General features: G+C 45.3%; 1 protein-coding gene across 1 annotated transcript in view; it reads right to left on the bottom strand.

The window, feature by feature from the left end:
• PCSK2 (proprotein convertase subtilisin/kexin type 2) overlaps positions 1-21,818 on the bottom strand; it is a 269,603-nt gene that overhangs the window by 4,013 nt on the left and 243,772 nt on the right. The window contains exons 9-11 of the mRNA XM_032419608.1: positions 16,634-16,849; positions 14,422-14,522; positions 7,499-7,726 (exon numbers count right to left, since the gene is read on the bottom strand). Of these exons, the coding sequence (XP_032275499.1) occupies positions 7,499-7,726; positions 14,422-14,522; positions 16,634-16,849 (545 nt within the window). The remainder of the gene's footprint in view (positions 1-7,498; positions 7,727-14,421; positions 14,523-16,633; positions 16,850-21,818) is intronic.

The raw sequence follows: 21,818 nt of genomic DNA, 5'->3' as shown, positions 1-21,818 counted from the left end.
TGTAATGGAAAGACTCCAGACTTCGGGAATAAACCTATTTGGGTTGGAATTCTCTTCTATGCTTATTGGTCAGGAGAGCTTGGGCAAATTATTTAAATACTTTGAAGTCTCACTGTCATCATGGATGGGTTTTGTGAGATTAAATCAGACCACGTGTGAGAACATGGAGCACAGTGCCCTAATCATGGTATTGGCTCCCCTTCTGTGGGCTTTTCCCTGTGTGAGTATCTTCCCTTGACACGATATTTTATTTTGGAGCATAAAATGGTGGGTGTTTTAAAACACACATCTTGTAGATCCCATCTATGAAAAGATGATCACACACCCAGCTCAGAGCCAAGCCTTGGTACTGCATGACCCTTGGAACCAAAGCCACAAACCTGGGAGGGCTTGTTGAAGCTTAACCTGTAGCTCATTGGTAAAGTCAATACTCTCCTGAGGAACTTTCAAAATATATGCTTTAATAGTTTCATGGAGTGCTGCTATTATAGGCACTCTGCATAGATGCTGATGCTGAATGATGCGTGAGATACCCACTGGCCATGGAGATCTGGTGGTGGTGGTGGAGGTGGGGTACCACGCTCTGGGGAAATCATCCAGTTTAGTGGAGAGCAAGCATGAGGCCAGGTCTGGAAGTCAGAGTATGCAAGGTTGCTAGCTAGATCTCTCAAAAAAAGATGCTATTTATTCACAACAGGGTCAGAAACATAACAGGTGAGCTGATATATGACCAACAATCATTTGGGCTCTAGCCCATAGGTAGAGAGCTATGTGGGTAGAATGAAGGTCCAGTTATGGGCAAAGCATTTGGAACTATCTGAGCTCCTTTTCCTTACCTGTACAATGGAGATATTAATCTTCCTACACTTAAGAATTGCTCTGCAGATAAAATATAGATACACACTCATATACATCATATATTCACAAATATCTAGACCAGAGTTAGCCAACAGAACTTTCTGCAATGATGGAAATGTTCTATATCTGCACCATCCAATACTGTAGTCACTGGCCACATGTGGCTATGGGGCATTTGAAACATGACAAGTGTAGGGAACTGAATTTTTAATTAAATTTAATTTTAATAATTAATTTAAATTTAATTTTATTAAACAGCCATCTGTGGCTAGTTGCTTCTTTACTGGATAGCACAGATCTAAATTATTTGCCTATGTTCAGTTTGAACCTGATGCCACCACATCCACTCAGAAAATTTCCCAGGCTTCTGTTGTAAGCACATTCTGTTTTTGTCATGGCTCACAGGCTCCAGGAAAAGCAGCGGGGGGAAAACTGTGGATCCTGTTCTGCAGGTTTTCTGGCCACTTTGATGGAGGCTTCTGGAACGTCCATACCTCAGGTATGAGTGAAATGCCACATTTTACTGCTGAGATTCTACACAGACAGGCAGGCAGGTCCAGAATGGAGGCTTTCCTTTTAGAGTGGAGCCTCAGGGATTCTGGAACTCTCCAAGAAGCACAGCTGGAGGGAACAGAGGATGATGGCAGGGCCCACAGCAGGAAGAGACCCTGGCTCCGAGTCCTGTGTTGAGTTTGAGCCCCTTTCCTATCATTCAGGCCAGGCCACCTTGAGAAATTCAAGAAGCAAACTCACAAGCCAACAACTAAAGACTGTTACCCTGAGTAATAGTCACTCTGGGTATTACAAAGCATCGCTAGTCATTTGTCAAATGCAATACTCCCTATTATCACAAGGATTCAAAACACAAGCTGTATTCTAAAAAAAAGAAAAACAAAACCATTTTTTTTTTTTTTTAAATCTCCATTTGCACCCAGGGCACTTATGCACTGGAGTTCACCAAGTGACAGTCCCTTTACAAGTCAATTCACAGAATCTCTGGCAGAAAAGTGACATTGCTTCCCCGGGGGAAAACTGGAAATATTTCTTCGATTGGCTAAGAACCAGAGATGGGACAGCCACTGTAGCTGGGAATCAGATCCACAGGCCACATGCAATGGGGGTTCCCCTAAATGAACGAGAGCCGAGATGATCTCTTAGGATAGAAGGAGAGAAATCTGTTTTGGACCAAACCAGAGACGACCTTCACGCCCACCATGGCTACGGCGGGGCTTCAGTAGATGCAGTCTCTCACCCAAATTCCCTCAACAGCCGCTTTGAGCTTCGACTACTGACTCTCGGCTACCCCCTTCCCTGCAGAAGAGAGGAAACTAGAGCCTAGGCTGTCTGTTGTGTGGCCTAAGGGATGAGGGAGTGTGTTTATGAGAGGGCTGGAGGCAGGGATGAAGGAGGCTGAGACAGGACTGGCATTTTGTCTTCATCTTGGAAAGCAGAAGACAGATTGGAGTGGGCACAGACATACCACTTTGTGTTAGGAGTCAAAAACTGTCTCAGTAGCCTTGGGGTTGGGGTGTGTGCAGGGGCTGGAGGCCATTCCAAGGGGAGTCTGGCTTGTTTAGTGCCGTGGAGGTGTCATCTGCTTGTAAAACTCGGCCATCGCTGCCCTGCCATGTGAACTGCCCACTGAATGCAGGGGGAGTAGCCCCTGAGAGAGCAGTGGATTCTTCTTGGAATGTTAAGTCACTTAGAAATGAAATTAAAAGGCTGGGGTGAATTCCAGAGGAGGCAAGCTTGGAAGAGAAAGAACGCCATTCCTCCTCTCTCAGGGAGGTTTCTTGGTGGGCACAACGGCGTTGGGAGAGCGGAGGAACAGTATCTGCCAGGTGTTTCTTACTACTTTTTTTTTTTGCTCGCTTGTATTCCTGATTTTCCTACAGTGACCCTATTTTGCTTTTATAAGAAAAGCAATACAATCCATCCTTATTTTAAAGGAAAAGCAAATCCTTATTTGCTCAGGAAAGTCAATTGTAAGGTTGAAATAGGGGCGCCTGGGTAGTTCAGTCCGTTAAGCGTCCGACTCTTGATTTTCGCTCAGGTCAGGATCTCCGGGTCATGAGATGGAACCCTGTGTCAGCCTCCACTTTGGGATTGGAGTCTGCTTGAGATTCTCTCTCTCCCTCTTCCTCTGCCCCTCCCACCCCCCTGGCGTGTGCGCGCATGTGCACTAGGGCTTGCGCTCCAAAAAAAAAAAAAAAAAAAAAAAGGTTGAAATAGGAGATGGTTGTTTGTGGAACCAAAAGAGACTCTGCTTAGATCCTCAGTCATACAGACCACGTTCCAGAACTCATTTGCTACAAAAAGTGAGGTACCCATCAAGAGTTGTGAGCTACTCTCTGAAATTTTAGAGAGTATGTACAGAAGCCTCATGTTCAAGTCCTATAAAAGACAAACTTGGGAACCTGAGGATGGCTTATATATTCATTGCACATTGTTGCAAATAAGTGGTCAGTTGCCTGGTGTCTAGAATTAGGCCCTGCTTCCCAGGGGACACGTGTGCGATGCTCTCTGTGTTCTGAAGCCTCAACTGTATGATAAAAATAATTAGTTATGATGCGACAGTTGTTTTATTAGAATAATAACAATAGTGCTACTAACGGCCACCCTTGAGGGTCTAAGACGTCAGCTCTGTGGCCATTACAGAAGAACACTTAACAGGTGGGCTCCACGATGTTTTCTCTTTCCCAGGTAACAGCTGCAGGTGGGCATCAACTCACACAAGATAAACCACGGCTCGGCCGTGACCCATCTATGGTCCCATAGCTGGTTCGGCGCCGGGCACACCCTCTTCTCTCTCTGCCATGCTGCATCTGGCATCCCCACCAGGCTTTAACATCTACTTCCAAATTCACTTAAAATTCACAGTTTGCTACAGCCTCAGTGGCGCGGAGTGAACGTCGCTCTTGGGTGCAGGGGAGGGTGGGCACGGTCTGTGCCCAACAGCGCACTCCGCGCTTCAGCACTGGGGGGACACGCGGCTGCCCCTGGCCTGTGAGCAGGCCTGGCTTCGCTCTGCTCACCGCACACGGCTGGTTCTGTGTAGACACTCATGGCCAGTTGTATTTTTCCTTCGTATTTTTGTTGAGCACCCTTCACTGACTCTGCTGATAAAGTCGCTTTAGAAAATTGCTTTTCAAATTGGCTGCTTCTCTGGGAAGATTATTGCCGAGGAAACCTATAAACCTGACAGTTGGCACGCACCCTGCTCGGGGGCTGTTTCTGTGCAGCCCTGCACGTCCTAGCAACTGGCTGTTGATGCCCCTGTCCCGGCCCCTCAGGAGTGTGATTCACGGTGACAAGGGCCTTCTCTGCCCAGCGGCCTTGGGCACTGCCCTAAGGACCAAGCTGTACCAGCCTCTGAGTTCTGCAACAAGCCCACCTGCCCTAGAGCTCACTCACTTGCATCCGAGAATGAAATTCAGGTGTGGGGCTGATGAGGGTGCAGAAGGTGCCTAGGGGACACAGAGTCCTTCCAACAAGGCTGTCCTCCGTCCCCAGTCCCCCTGGCTGGTCTGCTGGTCCTCACTGCCAACAATAGCCGTCTTCCTTGTACCCAGGCGCTGCTGGCCGAACATTCACTCATTCAGAAAATATCTCCCACGGGACTACTGGGTGCCAGGCGCTGTTCTAGGCATTGAGGATCTAGGAGTGAACAAGACACACTAGGTTCTTGTCCCCATGGAGGGCCCAATTCTGGTCCATGCTCAAATAGCTTTCCAGTTTCCTTTCATTGTAAGTCAGGCTGCTGATACTGGATAAAGTTCCTAGCTAGTTGTGAGCTGCTGGGCCTCGCGTACCCTAACTGTAACATGATAGCCTTCTTGTCTCTGGCTCCAAATTCAACATTTATGGGGATTACGACAGAATGTTACATGTACTCAGAAACTGAGAAACTGTCTTTTGTCACAGCTGATGTTCTCTGCCTTGCTCTCCTCCCTCCCCCTACCTCACAAATGCACAGAGCTTGAGGATCATGAAGGATCCATCCTTGTCTGCGGCGGCCTCAGAAGAGAAGGTCCGCTATCAACACCTACCTTGACTAAGCTGACTGTTCCCCTAAACGCTGCAACTGTTACCACCTTTCTGTTAATTGTGGATGGAGCTGGTGGGCAGCTAACTGTGGATAATGCTCCCGGGGCACGGCGCATGAGTGATGTGTGGGCCCCTGCCTGAGCTTCTGGAGAGGAGCAAACACCATACGCTTTTCCCTCTTGCCAAGTCCTTTTCTGTAAATCTCTCCCTCTTTGCAGCAAGGGAAGGAGGTCCCAGGCCCAGGGCTTTGGCGGACTTTGGAGTTGCTGGTTCTGGGAACTAGAAGCATTTACTCTGTCTTCCTGAGCTTCCTGTTCTCTCACCTGTGGATGAGAGTAGCAACACCAACCTCCTGTGGGAGAAAAGTGTTGCCTGACCAGGCGACAGTCGGAGAGCAGCGCTTAGTAGGTGGCAGCACCGTGCCTGCACGCTCCCAGGGCCACCTGAGGGAGCCCTCAGGGCTGCTGGAGTGTCCTGCTGTCTGTGTGGGGGGAGCGAGTGGTGGACCCGCGCGCAGGGGGCGCTGGGGGAGGCACAGGCTAAGCAGACTGGCCCCAACTCTCCTTCAGGCTCGACTTCTGGACACCCTTTCACAGAGTTTTATTCAATTCACACCTCCCGTTCTGTATGCATTATTTAGCATCCTTCCTGGGACGGTGTAACTACCAGATGGGCATCAGAGCTGAGCCGTCCAAGATGGCAGCCACCAGCCGCATATGGCTACTGGAACTTAAACTAAAGTTAGGTCAAATGAGCCACATTTCTAGTGCTCCCTAGCCACGAGTTATCGTACTGGACACCCAGATACAGAACATTTCCACCGTGGTACCAAGTCTCCCGGGCCTTCCAAATCATGCAAAGAATTGTTTTGAACTCTAACGAGGGCAGTACAGTGGTCAATGCCCATTGAATATTGACTTTGGATTTACCCTTCCCTTTCCCATTTGGACGGAGGTTCTCAGTCTTATCTCCGTTTGGCCACCCTGTTTGTAGACTCTGGCAGTGACAGGCTCTCCAGGACAGCAGTTATGGAGTTTGGGGGGGAGTGGGCACACCTGCTAGGTGGGGTTTCAGAGTCTCCAGGGAAGGTCTTACTGGAGGAAGTCCCTTCTGATATGTGCTGAGCCTCACTTCCTCTCCAGTGGGGGATCACTGAGATATACTGAGAAGCCCCTCAAGCGGTGGGGTGCTGACATCAGAATGCCTGGGTAATCCCAGTTTGGCTGCTCCACAGCTAGGTCTTCTTCGGTGTGTCCTTTCTCCTCATTTGTAATGACACTGTCCAGCTGTCTGATGTAGTGCTTAATGTAGGGTGCGAGGGCACAGTAGGAGCTCCCTAAGGCTGATGTCATCTAATGAAACAAACTGGGGTTTACAGAAGGGCTTTGTTTCAAGTCCTGGTCGGACCTTTGTAACCTTGAGCACATTTCTTGTGCTTTCTGCATCTCGGCTTCCTCCCCTGTTTTGAGGTAACAATGATTGTACATACCTCCTGGACTTACAAGGATGAAATACAGATAGTTTATGTAAAAGGCCTCACACCAGCTACCTAGGAGGCACTTCTCCCTGAGACCCAGCGTGGGACCACTTTGCTATTCACACTGCAAAATATTCATACCCTGCCTGTGTGAGGTAAGGCGCACCCTCAACAAGCGGGCTGGCTAGGAAGCTTAGGCAGATGTAAAGCACATGGCACATAGTAGGTGCCCAATAAAAACTAATTGTTTCATTTACCCAGATGTATACATCAAAACTCAAGTAATACATTTAAGGTCTGTGCATTTCATCGTATGTAAACAATATCTCAATTGAAAATAATGATAAGAATTGCTGTTTCCATCTTACTGATGAATCACTGAGGAGAGAAATGAAATAAAAAGGGGTCCTCGTTGTCCAATCCTCTTGCCGTGATGGGAAGTTAAAAGGGAAGTAGATGCAGGTGACCAGCATGGTGGTTTCTGTGTAAACTCCTCACTCAAATCCCTCCAGATGGCTATCCATCTCACTCAGCATCATATCAAGTCCCTATGTTGCCTCACAAGTAGAACGAATAAGTAAATCGTGTTATAGTCACATAACAGGACATTATTTAGCAACAAGAATAAATGAACTACAAGTACACACTAAACATGGTCGAAGCATTCTGAGCTAAAGAATCTAGACATAAAGGAGAAGATAGTGTCTGATTCCATTTATATTAAGTACAAAATGGGCAAAATAATCTATGGAGTTTTAAGGTTACTCTTGGGGAGACAATGATGGAAGGGGACACAAGAGGCTTCTGGGATATTGGTTATGCTCATGGCCTGTTTACAGATCTGGGACCTGGTTACACTGGTTGACTTGTGCACTCAAAAATAATGGTGTAAGCCATCGAAATAGTAAAGGATCATACCTAAAACCAGGGGTTTCGAGTCTCCTAATGGTGTTCTATGTACTTGGGGCTCCCTGGAGTTGTGCCACTCTACAGCTCTGCCTGGAAACTGGTTGTCCCTGACTCAAATCCAGTGCATCTCAAGCTGACAGAGGGGGAATTTGATATTGTTGCCCAGGCCATGGCACCCTCTCTGGGATACTTTCCACATGCACTTACTCAGGGTCCTGCACGGAGCCTCCCACACAGTGGAATCTCTCAGGCACGGTTTTCCAGTCTTTAGCCATTTTCACCATGGCGCCCGCATCAAGGACCCCATAGCCAAAGAGGTGATTAAACTCCAGGCCAACCCCATTCCTCCGCCATTGATGGACCTCGTCGTGAAGCTGATTCCGTTTGGAGGTGAGCACAGTCAGATGCTGCATGTCTCTCCAGGTCAGACCCAGGCTGGATACCGGAGGCAGAGAGATTCAAGAACAGGATATGGGGGGAGGGCACATGGTGGGAGAGAGAGGGAGAGAGACACAATGACTAAGATAGACCATAGACCCCTTGTAGGATTTTGGAACATCTATGAACCCCCAAGTCAAGGGAGGATTTCCATGCACCATTTAGAGCCATTATACATATAAATTTAAAAATCTTGCCTTTCTTACATAAATAAATTTACTTTAAATGCACATTCTAACACACACCAGAATGGCTGAAGTGAAAAAGACCGACAATACTAAGTGCTGGCAGAGACGTGAAGCAACTGGAACTCATACATTTTGCAGACAGGAGTGTAAATTACTGCAAACATTTTGGAAAACTGTTTGGCTGTATATTCTCATGCTGTCCAAGTATCTAAGCTATGGCCTAGAATTCCATTCCTAGGTATGCATCCAACAAAAATGTGTGTATATGTCCACCTGACATGTGTACTGGAATGTTCATAGGCCCAAACTACAAAGCCCCCAAATGCCCATCCACAATAAAATGAATAAACCAATGGAGATGTATTTGTAGGATGTGAAATACTGTCCTAGGATAAGAACAAATGAATTATAGCTACTCTGAATAATACAAATGGATCTTGCAAATAGAACGTCAACCTAAAGAAGCCAGACCCGGTAGAGAACATACAGTATTATTCCATTTGTTTAAAGTATAAAAACAGGCCCAAGTAATCTGTGCTGTTAACAGTCAGGTTAGTGGATTGGATGGTGGTGCAAGGGGGCTTCTGGGTGCTGGCAGTGCTCTGTTTCTTGATCTCGATGTTGGCTACATGGATGTGTTCCATTTGTGAAAACGAGGCTGTCATTTCTTCAATGGCAGAGACTGTATCTTCAGCATATTTGTATCCCCAGTGCCCAGCACAACAGCCCTTGGAACACTGTCCAGTGAATAAACAAATCTGTTTATAGGTGCTACTGTCTTGGGAAATCAGTGTCTAGTATTATTCATTGTCTGCGTTTTTCAAAGTGCAAGTCAGACCCATTTGTGGGCCAGGAAATCAACTTACTGCATAGATTATCTACCTGGGCTGCACATTAAAATCTTCTGGTGAGGATATTTAAAATCCCATTGCTTAGGCCACATCTTAGATCAATTAAGGTCAGAATATCTGGGAGTGGGACCCAGGCTTTGGAAATTGTGAACACAGTAGTAGACAGACAGCTAAGCTTGAGAACCAGTGATTTAATGAACGGGACTATCATTAAAAAATGAACAGAATAGAACAGAAAAGAGTAACAGTGTGGATTGCATGTAATACAGGAAACTATTTTTCATGAAATGGTGTGTGTGTGTGTGTGTGTGTGTGTGTGGTGTTGGGTTGCAATGCAAAATTTATTTTAAATCAAAAAGCTGGACAAACCCTGCACTATGGTTCTTTTTGGAAGTCAAATAATTCAAAAGACTAGGAAAAACGTAACTCATTTGATAAAATTTCAGCACATGCAGCATTCATTGGTTTGAAGCTTTGAATCAGAGCCAAAAGATGCCGATGATTCATGTACTCTTGCAGTGTAGACCTTCAGTGGTTAAAGAGAAAGTTTCAAGGAAGGCCACTGCTTATTTGAGAAATTTATAAACATATCTTGGACATATGGTCCCTAGGACCCAAGTGAATGGTGTGAAATTTCAAAAGTTGATTATGGCAGAAAGCTCGGTATTTTGCCAGAGTGGGATTCTGAATTCATTAAATACAGAAGTGTTGATAAATGAGAATCTGGTGATCTCGAGATGATCTGGCTGGCAGGTGGATTATCTACCATCTTTGCTAAGGGTTTGGCCACAAAAATGTGCTACGCTTCCTAGAGCTTGGAGAGGGACGTTAGACGTTGGAGGTAGACATTTCTCCGTGGATTTATTCTCATGGGGTCCATGAGAGAGACAGAGAGAACAGTCAGAACCAAGATCTTCTACTTCTAGAATAAATCAGAGATAGTCCATATTCTCATGTAATTGAGTTGGTGACACTGTTTGACCAGCCATTTATGTGTGTCTGAGAGGTAAAACTAAGTCCCTACTGATTCCGCCTTCTGAGCAATTTCAGAATTGACAGATTACACTACGGTGTGAAATAGTATTTCTTCCATCTGCATTAAGCTTTATTCCTACCATAGTAGCTCAAGAATTATAGGTCATACTTATTAAATAATAAAAAAATAAATTTACAGATTATCTACAATATAAAGGTCCACTGTGAACAGTGTTAGAGGACTAATAGCATGACATGTTCTTCTCTGTTCTCAAGCATTTTATATAATATTTTGGAGAATAAGGCACAGATATATGGAAAGGTACTGCACAATGAAGTGATTCCATGAAGGTCCATTAAGTGTATATCAGCTCCAGGCACTGTTAGTTGTAGGAACACCTTAGGAAAGTCCCTGCTCTCTCAGAGCCTACAGCCCAGAGGGAGACAGACAACTCAATATTTTAAAAGGGAGGGCTGCCATGATGGGGGAGCTCTCAATGCCAAGAAAGCCAACAGTGGGGTTCCTGTGTTATCCCAGCCAGGGGGTTTCAGACTGTGATCCTTAAGCTGCCTGCATCAGAATCATGGGGGGACTAGTGACAAATGTAGATTCCTGCCCAGTGTTCTTTTAAGGTAAGACAACAGATTTCTAGAGGAGGTGAATGATCGTCCACTTAGATGCTGGAAGATATAGCTATTGTCTCCCTCATATATATCCTCCCTCTTCCCTATTAAGAAAACCTCAATTTTATTCAGAACAGCAACATTATTAGCTCCAAAGCTACATTTCCCAGCCTCCTTTGTAGTCTGGGGTGGTCGCGTGAGGGTTGTGGTCAATGAGAAATAAGCAAAAGCTACCGGGTGGGGCTTTTTCAAAAAAACCTTTGAACAAGGCTGACTCAGCTGGTGGATTTCTTTTTTCCCTTTGCTTTTCCTGTTTTCCTATCTGAAATGTAAACATGATGGCTAGAGCCCCAGCAGCATCTGGAGAATGTGAAGGTGGAAGAGCAGAAATCTAGAAAGAGCTGGATTCCCCAAATCCCAGTGGCACCCCCCATGGTAGCCCTGGGATCCCAACCTCTGTAGTATCTTTCCTACGACAGAAAAATAAAACCCTGTCTCAGTTTAGCTATCAGTATTTGGATTTTGTTTCCAATCTTGACCTAGTCAGAAGCAGAGTCCAGATTCACCTGCCATGCAACAGTATCCTGATTCAGAGATTCATAGAGCTCTTGCTTTACTGGACACCCAGGATTGGAGTCCCTGGAACAGGGCTTGAAAAGACAGATTCCTGGGCCATCCATCCCCAGAGATTTCTATTCAGTGACTCTTAGCTGAGAGGTGGGAATCTATAGTTTTCAAAACTACCCCCACCCCTGGTGCTCTCCCCAGTTATCAGGGCAATGCAAAATTAAAACCATAATATAATTCTACTGAACACTCACAAGAATGGCTAAAGTGTGGAAAACTGGTAATACCAAGTGTTGGCAAGGATGTGGAGCAACTGTAACTCACACTGCCAGAGGGAGGGTCAACGGCTACCCCCCACTGTGAAAAACTATTGGGGGGGTATCTATGAGAACTGCGCATATGTATCCCCATGACTCAGGATTTTGACTCCCTAGTATACACCCAACAGAAATGCATCCATATGTTCACCGAAAGACATGTGTAAGAATGTTCATTGCAATATGACTCATAACAGCCCCAAACTGGAAACAACCCAAGGATTCATTTATACAGTGGAGTAATTCACAATGAGTATGAATGACCTATAACCACACAGAACAGTATGGAGTCATCTCTCAGACGTGATATTAAGCAAAAGAACACATCTGGTACTTAGGTAATGGTCTGTTGCTTGATTTGGATGCTGGTTACATGGATCTGTTAACTTTGTAAGAAATCATTGAGCTGTATGTAATATTTGTGCACTTTTTTCCGGGTCTATTATACTTTGATAAAGAGTATACATGAGAAAAAAAACCATCTCCCAAAAGGTCAGTTTTGGAAACATTATTCTAGTCCAGTATGTGGGCCTCTTTACTGATGGTTCTCTCAAGCCAAAAATTTGCCTCCTTATGACTGACCCCTTAAACCTAGTTCAGCCCTCTAGAATCACACAGAAAGCCCTGGGTCCCAGAGAGAATGCAAAATATTTAAAGATGGCAGTCACTGACCCCAGCCCACCCCCTACCCCCCAGGGCAAAGAAATCATTTGAAATTTTTTCCTGTGTTGGTCACACTGGGAAATGAGAGCAATACTCCCTGGGACTCAAGAAGCCATTTCAAGCATTTGGCAGAAAAGTACTTTATGAAAGTAGTGCCTGGGCGGGACACAGGCTTCCCTTTTCTCCCTGGGAGTCCTGGGGGTGGCTGTTCCTCTTTCGTGGTCCTGATGGGCATACATTTACACGGAATTTGTTTATTGCATTCACACTGCTTTGGAAAAGCTTTCTGATTGGACCTCTGGATGGCCAGGAGCCCTCAACTGCTGTCCTATGTCCTAAGGACTCCCAGGTGTCTAGTCTCACAATAAAGAGAGATGAGCTGTAGGAACTGTTCATGGAGCGGTTTTCCCTCCTCCTCCCTCTGGACTCTCTCTTAGGGCTGTTTTGTTCTGACCATTGTTTTTAACTGCTGCCTACTGGAGCCGCTTTGCCCACAGGTGCAGAAAGCCAGAGATGCCTTGGAGTTTCCTTCCCCGGGCACGGCTCTCAGCCAGTGACGGACCAGTGCCAGAACATGGCAGCCCAGCATCCTTGCCTTGAGGAAGAACACACTCTGAGGCATCACTGACACTCCAGAGCTCCCCATGGGATCAGGCTGAGGCCAGAACTTCTGAAATTGCATCCTTACTTGAATTTTTTCCCCCATCCTTAACCCCTACTTTAGCCTGGTTTCTCCTGAGAGCCCTTCCTTAAGAAACTGCTGGCACCAACTTTCTCCTGAGAGCCCTTCCTTAAAAACTGCTTGCACCCTTCCTTAAGAAACTGCTTGCACCAACTTGCAGTTGGTGTTCTGAGGAATTTTAGGACTAGCTCCTACAGTGGGCTTGAACCACTACCTGCCAGGTATCACTTTTTTCCTCTTTATGGTGAGAGAGAATTAAAATCACGACCACTGCTCCAAAATGAAACATGCCCGCGTGGTGACTTCTTTTCTGTAAGGCTATCGGCAAGCGTGTGTCAAAGAATGGTGACTCATTGGTGCAGAGCCCATGAGCCTGTTCAGAGATCCGGCAGCCTTGTTCCATTACTTTATCAATTAAGGCTGTCCGTTTGTGTGCACAGAGGCCTGAGCAGTTGACTTTTGCTTGCCAAAATGCAAGGAGACTTGAGTTAAGGTCTACCCTCTTAGATTTAAAGGGTGACCAGAACCCCCTTCTCAGTTCTGGAGCACCCCTGCTCCCTGTTCTCTGTGAGGCTCAGCAGCAAGCAGTCAGCTCCCGCCGTTTGTTTGCTCCTAGCTGGAGTGAACAAAGCCAGCTCAGACGCCGGGGCCGGACAAGCCTTGAGATAAACTGTTTCATCTTCAAGAAGGGTACATACTACATAAGTTTTGGTCTCCGCACTTAATAGAAACACTTCAGTCAGTGTCTCCTGAAATCCTAAGTTTTCCACCTGACTTTTGTTCGAAGAATAAAGGTTGGCCTGGTCCAAAGAGAGGAGTCACTCCCGATGTGGGGCCTTATCTGTAAAAGGAGGATGATTATGCCTTTTCTACTAGAAGACAGAGTGTCAGACTAGAGAATCTTTCAAAGTCCTTTCCTATCTAGGAATCAACTCTTACCTCCTTTGTAAGTCAGAAAACACACTGTGTATATGGAGAGAGATGAACAGGGTTGCCTGGAGATGGATGCTAGAAGCTCCAGTTGCCTAGCAACGGCTGACAAGGATGGGAACTCAACTCCCCTTCCCCAGGGTCCTGAACCCAACCACTCACAAGTGGTTGGTGCTGCGTTCTTGAAGAGCTCTCTGCAGTGTGGGCATCTGCACTCCTACCACACGGGTGAGGCCTGAAGCCCACATGCTCATTCCTCAAACCCAGGGCCAGCCTGTGGCATGCCCTAAGGGAATACAGAGCTGCAAGTGGGCAGGAATCTCTGCTGAGGATCAAATCCAAGATGTCTCCAGCAATAGCAGTATGTGGCTTCTCTGTGGGATGGTGACAACAGAGAGGACAGCCTCCTCTTACCTGTAGCTTGGAAGACTTCTCAGGAAAATCCATTTCCTGGTCTACACTGTGTGGTTTTGCCCACCTTGTGCCAGTGTTGAAAGTGAATTCACCTTACAAGTTAACAAGTCTTGAGTGGGAGCACCCTCATTGCCACAGGTTCTGAAATAGCTTGCTGGATACCAGTAGATTTCCTTCATTTAGCTAATTGTATTACTGGAGTAAAATAGTCAAAGGATCCAGAGAGGATAATAGGATGGTTTTCACAAAGAAAGAAAGATCTATGTGTCCCTACTTGGTACTGTGCTCTCCTAGGGATGTTATTTGTGGAGTGTGTGTGTGTGTATCATCTGGGGCTCACGGTTCCTTTAGAAATGTCCATCACAGTTCACTGGCCCTGACCATCCACTGGCTCTCACACCCACTTTTGCCTCCATGGACACCTGGGATTGGGTGGAGAGACACATGTTAGTCCACCCTTGGCCCCAAGATGGAAACATACTTAGCCTCTAAAGCCAGTGCAAACACTCCAGCTGCCTCGGGCGCAGCTGCAGATGTCCCAGAATGCCTCAGGGTGCAGTTGCCGTACAAATCTGTGGTTGCCTGGAAGGGAAGATGTTCAGTAATGAGTGAAGAAGTCACTCTACTTTGAATCCCAAAAGAATATGAAGCAGAGTATTATCTGTTTCTTTCATTTCAACTCTGCCTTATTCTGAACGAGATTAAGATAAAGGTAACAATAAGCGTTTATCTATCTATCTTGCCATACATTTTATTTGAGCTTCCTAGTAGCCCATGCAAAAACGGACAATCAGTTACAGTTACAGTACTCACAAGAAAAAACAAGTCAAGTGTTTCACGAGATAAAAACAAGTCAAGTGTTTCAAGAGAAGCATATTTGCAGTTATTCCAGAGACTAGAGAGACTTTTATTTCCTGGAGTCTGAAAGGAAAACTTATAGGTGGAAGACGACAAGTCAGTACTACCACCAAGTCAATGCAATGGTGAGTATTGTTGCACTGGGATTGGTTTGGAAAACCCAAATGCCGTTGTATCATTTTTTTTCCCTTCACAAAGGAAAAGGTGGCATTCCCAAAGAGGGAAGAATAAACATGCTCAGCTGAAGTTTGCCTGGAAGGACAGGCCATTAAAAAGAGAATGTTTCTCTATCTTATGGAGAGATGCTGGGACTCAGGAAGCCAAGATAACAGATGTGTGAGTAATCACTTCCACAATTCTTAAGTGGGGAGACCGATCAACCAGGTTTTAAAGGACTTTCACAAAGAGAAAAAACCCTCATTTTCAATGAGCCAGGGTGAAAGCCAGGGTTTTCATTACAATCACACATAAACCACATGAATTCTCCTTCTTCCTCTGTTTGTCTGTAAGATCCTCACATGGGCCTATGATTTTGAAGAACAAAGTATCAGGGAGGTTTAAAGGCATCTATTGGGGGAAAATTACAATATTCAGATAGAACTCAAGGCCCTTCTCCACTCCAAAGAGAAAGAGAATCTTAGATAAAGGTGAGGACAAAGTGACACCCTTGGGGTAGGGAGTGACACTTCGTAGGGGGAGGGGTGAAACATCACAAGCACAACAGGATTGGGGACTCCTTCACTTCCTTTCTGCTCTGCTCTTCTCCCTTTCTGTCCATAGAGCTCCCCTAAGATAGGAGAGGCTGAAGCCTCCTCCTGCTTGGGAGGAGCAGGCACACTCGCTGTCCTCCCCAAGACCAAGGAGGGAGCCAGGTAAAATCTGTGTCCCTTCTAGGTTAAGGGATCTCCTGGCTCACATGAGAGCCAGGACAGCTTGCCAAGGTAGAGTCCAGGCAGGAATTTGTGATTGGAGCACTGGTTGGTAACGATGATTGTGTTCTGAGTTCCTGTTCTCCCTTGGGAGACCCCAGCCGAGGCGGGTGGCCGGTCAAGATGTAGCTCAGCAGGACTACGGAACCACCTACCAAATTCCAGCCTGGGAGGTCTGAGGAGAGGTGATATGTGAGTGAGATACCCAGAGAGAGGAAGAGATCTAAGAAGATTCATTATGTTCTCCAGATATATATTTTAAGGGGACTTCAAAATTCACCATGTTACCAAGCTGCCCAGGAAGGAAGTGCTGCTCAGAAGAACGCAATAAATAATCTAAGTCTGAGATTCTTAACCTTTTTGTTTTCTCAATCATGGACATATTTTAAAATATGGTGAAAACCACTACTCTTGCCTTGAAAAAATACATGTGTATACCCAGAGGGCTTATGGACTCAGAGAAATCCATCCATGGACGCTATTTTTTAATTACTGTAATAAACAGATTGGCTCTTGGCGGGATGGTGCGATGGCCCAGTTCTTAATATTAGCTTTCTTTAAAAGTGGTGTGCAACTTCTTGATCATCAGAGTTCATCATTTTTTTGCAAGGCAAAACAATAAACAAGAAAGACTATGGAAAATGAGCTGGAAAGGGATCACAATTCTTGCTTCCAACTTGCACACCGCATGGCTCTACCTTGGTAACAAAGCATTATCAGGCCCGGAAGACAATGGATCCCCGGAGCCTCAGAACAGATGCTGACCCTTTGAGGGTAGGAGGGGAGAGCCCCTTCCTCTGGTGACGGCACCCAGTGGTGGTGCATAACGTCACCCAGTATCCGTGCCTGATGTTACGCAGCGGGGGCGCACTCCACCGCCTCCCTGAGGGTGGGGGCCACACTCACCACGCCAGCCTCGGGGTTCCTCTTCCTGCCGTTGCTGAAGGTGGAGGCCAAGGTGGAGGAGCAGCTCTCGTCGTACAGGGCCGTCCTGCCGTCGTTGATGGCCGAGTTGATGGAGATGGTCCACATGCTGGAGGCGTAGCCATCACAGTTGCAGTCGTCGTAGCTGCCACCGTCCCCGGAGGCCCACACATAGATGCTGCCTTTGCCGCCTCGGCCCTGGGGGAGGCGAGCGGGGACAGGGAGAGAGGCCACCAGGTCCCGCACGCGCCCGCCCCGGAGCTGCCGGGGTCCCGGCCCGGGGAGAGGGCGGCCGGGACGTTGGGGGGAGCTCAGGACCAGGGCTTCCTCAGCAGCTCCGCGCGGTTCTGTCCCCCTGCAGAACCACTCTCCTGCCCCTGGGGTCCTGAGAATTCTCGTTCTTGTGTCTGAAGTTACCCAAATTTACTGTTTGAGCTGGGGGTAACACCGTAAGAAAAGGTGGCAGAATCACCTTAAAATTTACAAGTAAACTGCTTTTAAAAAGCTATAAAAGTAGTCCATCCTCATGGTAAGAAACCAAAGTATATAGAAAGGAAAATTAAAGAAAAACCCTTCCTACTTGCAACCATTATTACTCATTTCTTATTCCTCCTTTCAGACACTTTTCAGCAAAAATGTAAATGTACCTTTATGTTTATACTTAGCTCTAGAAGATGTAAAAGATATTTATATTTATCTTTGATTTTATAGTCATATATCTTTTATATATGTAGATATTTTAAGTTTAAAATACACATTTTACTCCAAAATATATAAATCTTCCAAATCATACATATATACATGCACGCGTATGTAATGTAATAAAATATGTAATGTAATGTAATAAAATGTAATATGTATTATTAAATAAAATGTATTTTGTATTAAATAAAATGTAATATGTATTATTAAATAAAATGTATAAAATAAAATAAAATGTAATAAAATAAAATATGTAATGTATGTAATAAAAATATGTAAATATAAATTTACATATTTACCTGATTGGGTCATACTAGAATTCTTTTTTGGGGGAGAGGGGCAGAGGGAGAGGGAGAAAGAGAGAGAGAATCCCAAGCAGGCTTCACGCCCAGTATGGAGCCCCATGTGGGACTCGATCTCATAACCCTGAGCCGAAATCAAGAGTCAGACTCATAACTGACTGAGCCACCCAGGTACCCCTAGAATTCTTTTAAACACAGTATTATATGATATTTTAACCTGTGTAAGGGAACACCAAATATAGGAAGAAGAAAGTTTAATATAAACAAAAGTAACTTTAAATACATAACGATATGCACAATGGTTATTGCCATATGCTAATTAGTTATGAACAGCAAGCTTAGTTATAAATACCTATGGCTCACATTACTCTTCTTTTCTTTTTTTTTTTTTTTAAAGATTTATTTATTCATTCGAGACACAGAGATACAAAGAGAGAGAACACGAGCAGGGGGAGAAGCAGAGGGAGAGGGAGAAGCAGGCCCCCCGCGGAGCAGGGACCCCCCCCGATGTGGGGCTCGATCCCAGGACCCTGGGATCATGACCTGAGCTGAAGGCAGATGCTTAACCATCTGAGCCACCCAGGCGCACCATTGCTCTTCTTTTCAACCACGTTCTTATTGCCTATCTTTTTCTTTTCCTGCTCTCTGTCTTCCAGGACTATTCGCTCTACCTCCACACCCCAGCAGTGGCCATTCCCTCTGGCTTCCTATGTTCTGACCCTGGGGGCAGGAGGACTGGGGCTCCCCTGTTCCCCTGCTGGCCCGGTGGGCAGAGCAGAACAGCCATGTAGATGGGGGGTGGGGGCAAGTGTATAGCCATCCCTTTCTCCACAGCCTGGCCCAGGATGGCTCGGTAACCCTCTAGGGCGAGAAGACATATTGCTGTGGCAGAAAAAGTCTGTCCCTGCGTGGCCACCAGGGATCTATGGTCCTGACTCAGCAGCTTAAGGGCAGAGATGCCAGAAGGCTCGGAGATGACCGGGTTATCTCCAAGATCTGTCTGCCGCCTGACAATGAGAAAAGACATTTCGATTGTTTCTAACAGGACTTGGAGTTAATTAGCCCGTGATTGACGGAGTCGATACATCAACAAAGATTTATTATTCAGCCACCAACTAAGAACGGTCTGCAGCGTCTTGGTAAATCTATACTGGAAAACTCCATCGAAACCAGCAACTGCTCTCAGAAACCAGGACAGAGAGGGAAGTGTATCATCCCGACAGCTGGTGCAGGGGATCGCGCTCTCAAACAGACTCAGACTGGGGCTCAACGTCAAGCTGTGGCACCCAGTGAAAGCGAAACAGGTGTGAATCAGGGTAAATGGGTGAAGCCCACCAAATATGGAACTTTCCCCAGACCCAGTCCACAGTTGGGCTGCTCGTGAGACAAAGCAACCTTCACTAAAAGGAAATCAGCAACAGAAGCGTTGTCACCGTGGTGTGGAGTGTGTGGGAGACGATTGTGACTCTCATTTCTCAGGCTTCTCTGTATTCATGCCCCCTCTACAATATGACTTTGCAGTCCTGCCTGCCAAGGGGAGGGGTCTATTTTCCACCCCTTGAATCTGGCTTCCTGTCTTTGTTTTGTCCGAGAGAAAGTGGTAGAAAGTAGTGCTGTTGTCAGTTCCAAGCATAAGTCTCAAGAAGCTCTGTATATATCTGTTCTCTCTCAATTCTGTTGCACCATGGAACAAACCTGAGTTAGCCTTCTGGCTGATGATAGACAGAGTCCAGTCAAGATTCACTGCCCTGGTGGACAGCCAACACCCAGCAGATGTGAAGGAGGCCACCCCAGACTAGCCCGTCTGTAGTTCACCCTCCAGCTGGCGGCAGGTGCACGAGTGAGACCAGCTGGGAGGAGCTGAGGCTGGCCCAGATCGGCAGAACAACCCAGCTGACCTAGAGACCCAGGAGTAGGATGTAAATGGTAGTTATTTTAAACTACTGAGTTTTGGGGCAGTTAGAGTGCAACTGTCAGCCTATTTCTGAAGAGTAAGCAGCAAACATTAGTTTTGCATTGGACCTGTCCACTGGGACCTGGGATTCCTAGGAATATTAAGCTTTGTTTTCCTAAGGGGTGTGTGTGTGTGTGTATGTGTGTGTGTGTGTGTGTGTGTGTTTGCGTGTGTGTTTGCATCAGGTAGCAATAGTTACATCCATGGTTCTAATGATTGGGTATCAGCACCAAACAGTCCCCAAATAGTCTGGGGACAGTCGCCCAGGCAAAGGGTATCTATGATAGGACTAGAAGTGTGTCTCTCATAACCGTGTGGCATGGGTCTGTTATTGGTACACCTCATTTTCCTGTTAGAATGATGCCCCAAGATCCAGTTCTGCTCCTAGCTTTTACTAAACAGGAGCTGGGCAGAAACTGAGACAGAGCAACTATGACCTGTGTTCCAACAATAATCAATTGGACAATACAGCGGAAGAAACTAAGATGATAATCAGAAGAAGCACTACTATGGTACTTACTGTACGCCAGGAACTTCTCTAAATACTTTATATATTAACTACAGGTTAATCCTTACAGTAAGCCTACATGCAGCACCGTGTATGTTAGCCACATGAAGGATAAAATACTTAGAAAGAAACTCATGAAACTAAAAAAAGAAAAAAAAGAGCTATTTGAGTCTTCTCTTTTTTTTTCTTAGTCTAGCTAAAGAATTAGTCTAGCCGTCAAACTTGTTTATCTTTTTAAAGTAAGAGTTTTTAGTTCTGCTGAAACTTTCTACTGTTTTTCTGGTCTTTATTTCATTTATTTTTGCTCTGCCTTTTATTATTTCCTTTCTTTTGCTATCTTTGGGCTTGTCTAGCTCCTCTTTTTCTAGTTCCTTGAGGTGTAAAGTTAGGTTGTTTGAGATTTTTCTAATTTCTTAAGAAATATATGTGTTTATTGTTATAAACTTTCCTCTTAGAACTGCTTTTGCTGCATACCACAAAATTTGATATGATGCATTTTCATTTTAATATGTCTCAACATAATTTGTTTTCCTTTTGATTTCTTCTTTGACCCATTGGTTGTTTAGAAATGTGCTGTTTAGTTTCTATATATTTGAAGATCTATTCACTTTCTTTTGGTCGACTTCTAATTTCATGCCATTGTGGTCAGAGGAGATATGATGTGATTTCAGTCTTCTTCAATTTGCTAAGATTAGTTTTGTGGCCTATCTTATGATCTCTCCTGGAGAATGTTCATGTGCACCTGAGAATGTATATTCTGTTGTTGGATGGAATGTTCTATATATGTCTGTTAGGTCCATTTGTTCTACAGTGTGGTTCAACTCCAGTGTGTCCTTGATTTTCTGTCTGCACAATCTCTCCATTGCTGATAGTGGGATATCGAAGTCTCCTACTGTTATTGTACTGTTGTATATTTCTCCCTTGAGATTTGTTAGTATTTGCATAATATATTTTGGTGCTCAGATGTTGGGAGTGTATATATTTATAATTGCTATTATCTTCTTGATGTACAGAGGGTCCCTGACTTAGGATGGTTTGACTTACAGTTTTTCAACTTTCTGATGGTGCAAAAATGATACACATTCAGTAAAAACCATGCTTTGAATGTTGAGTTTTTAATCTTTTCCCGGTCTAGTAGCATGCAGTATGGTACTCTCTCTTGACGGCAGGTAACAGCAGCAAGCTGCGGTTCCCAGTGGCAATGTGATCACAAAGGTAAGCAATCGATACACGTACAGCCATTCTGTACCCATACAATCATTTTGCTTTTCAGTTTCAGTACAGTATTCAAGAAATTACCTGAGCTATTCATCTCCTTATTATAAAATAGGCTTTGTGTTAGATAATTTTGCCCAGCTGTGGGCTAATGTAAGTGTTGTCAGCACATTTAAGGTAGTCTAGGCTAAGCTATCATGTTTGGTAGGTCAGGTGTATTAAACACATTTTCAACTTATATATATTTTTTATTATGTTATGTTAATCACCATACATTACATCATTAGTTTTTGATGTAATGTTCCATGATTCATTATTTCCGTATAACACCCAGTGCTCCATTCAGTATGTGCCCTCTTTAATACCCATCACCAGGCTAACCCATCCTCCCACCCCCCTCTCCTCTAGAACCCTCAGTTTGTTTTTCAGAGTCCATCGTGTCTCATGGTTCATCTCCCCCTCCGATTCCCCCCCTTCATTCTTCCC

Source organism: Phoca vitulina, unplaced genomic scaffold (assembly GCF_004348235.1).
Source record: "Phoca vitulina isolate PV1807 unplaced genomic scaffold, GSC_HSeal_1.0 scaffold22, whole genome shotgun sequence".
Taxonomy (NCBI): domain Eukaryota; kingdom Metazoa; phylum Chordata; class Mammalia; order Carnivora; family Phocidae; genus Phoca; species Phoca vitulina.
Note: the sequence above shows the minus strand (reverse complement) of the source record. Positions and strands in the feature narration are given on the sequence as shown.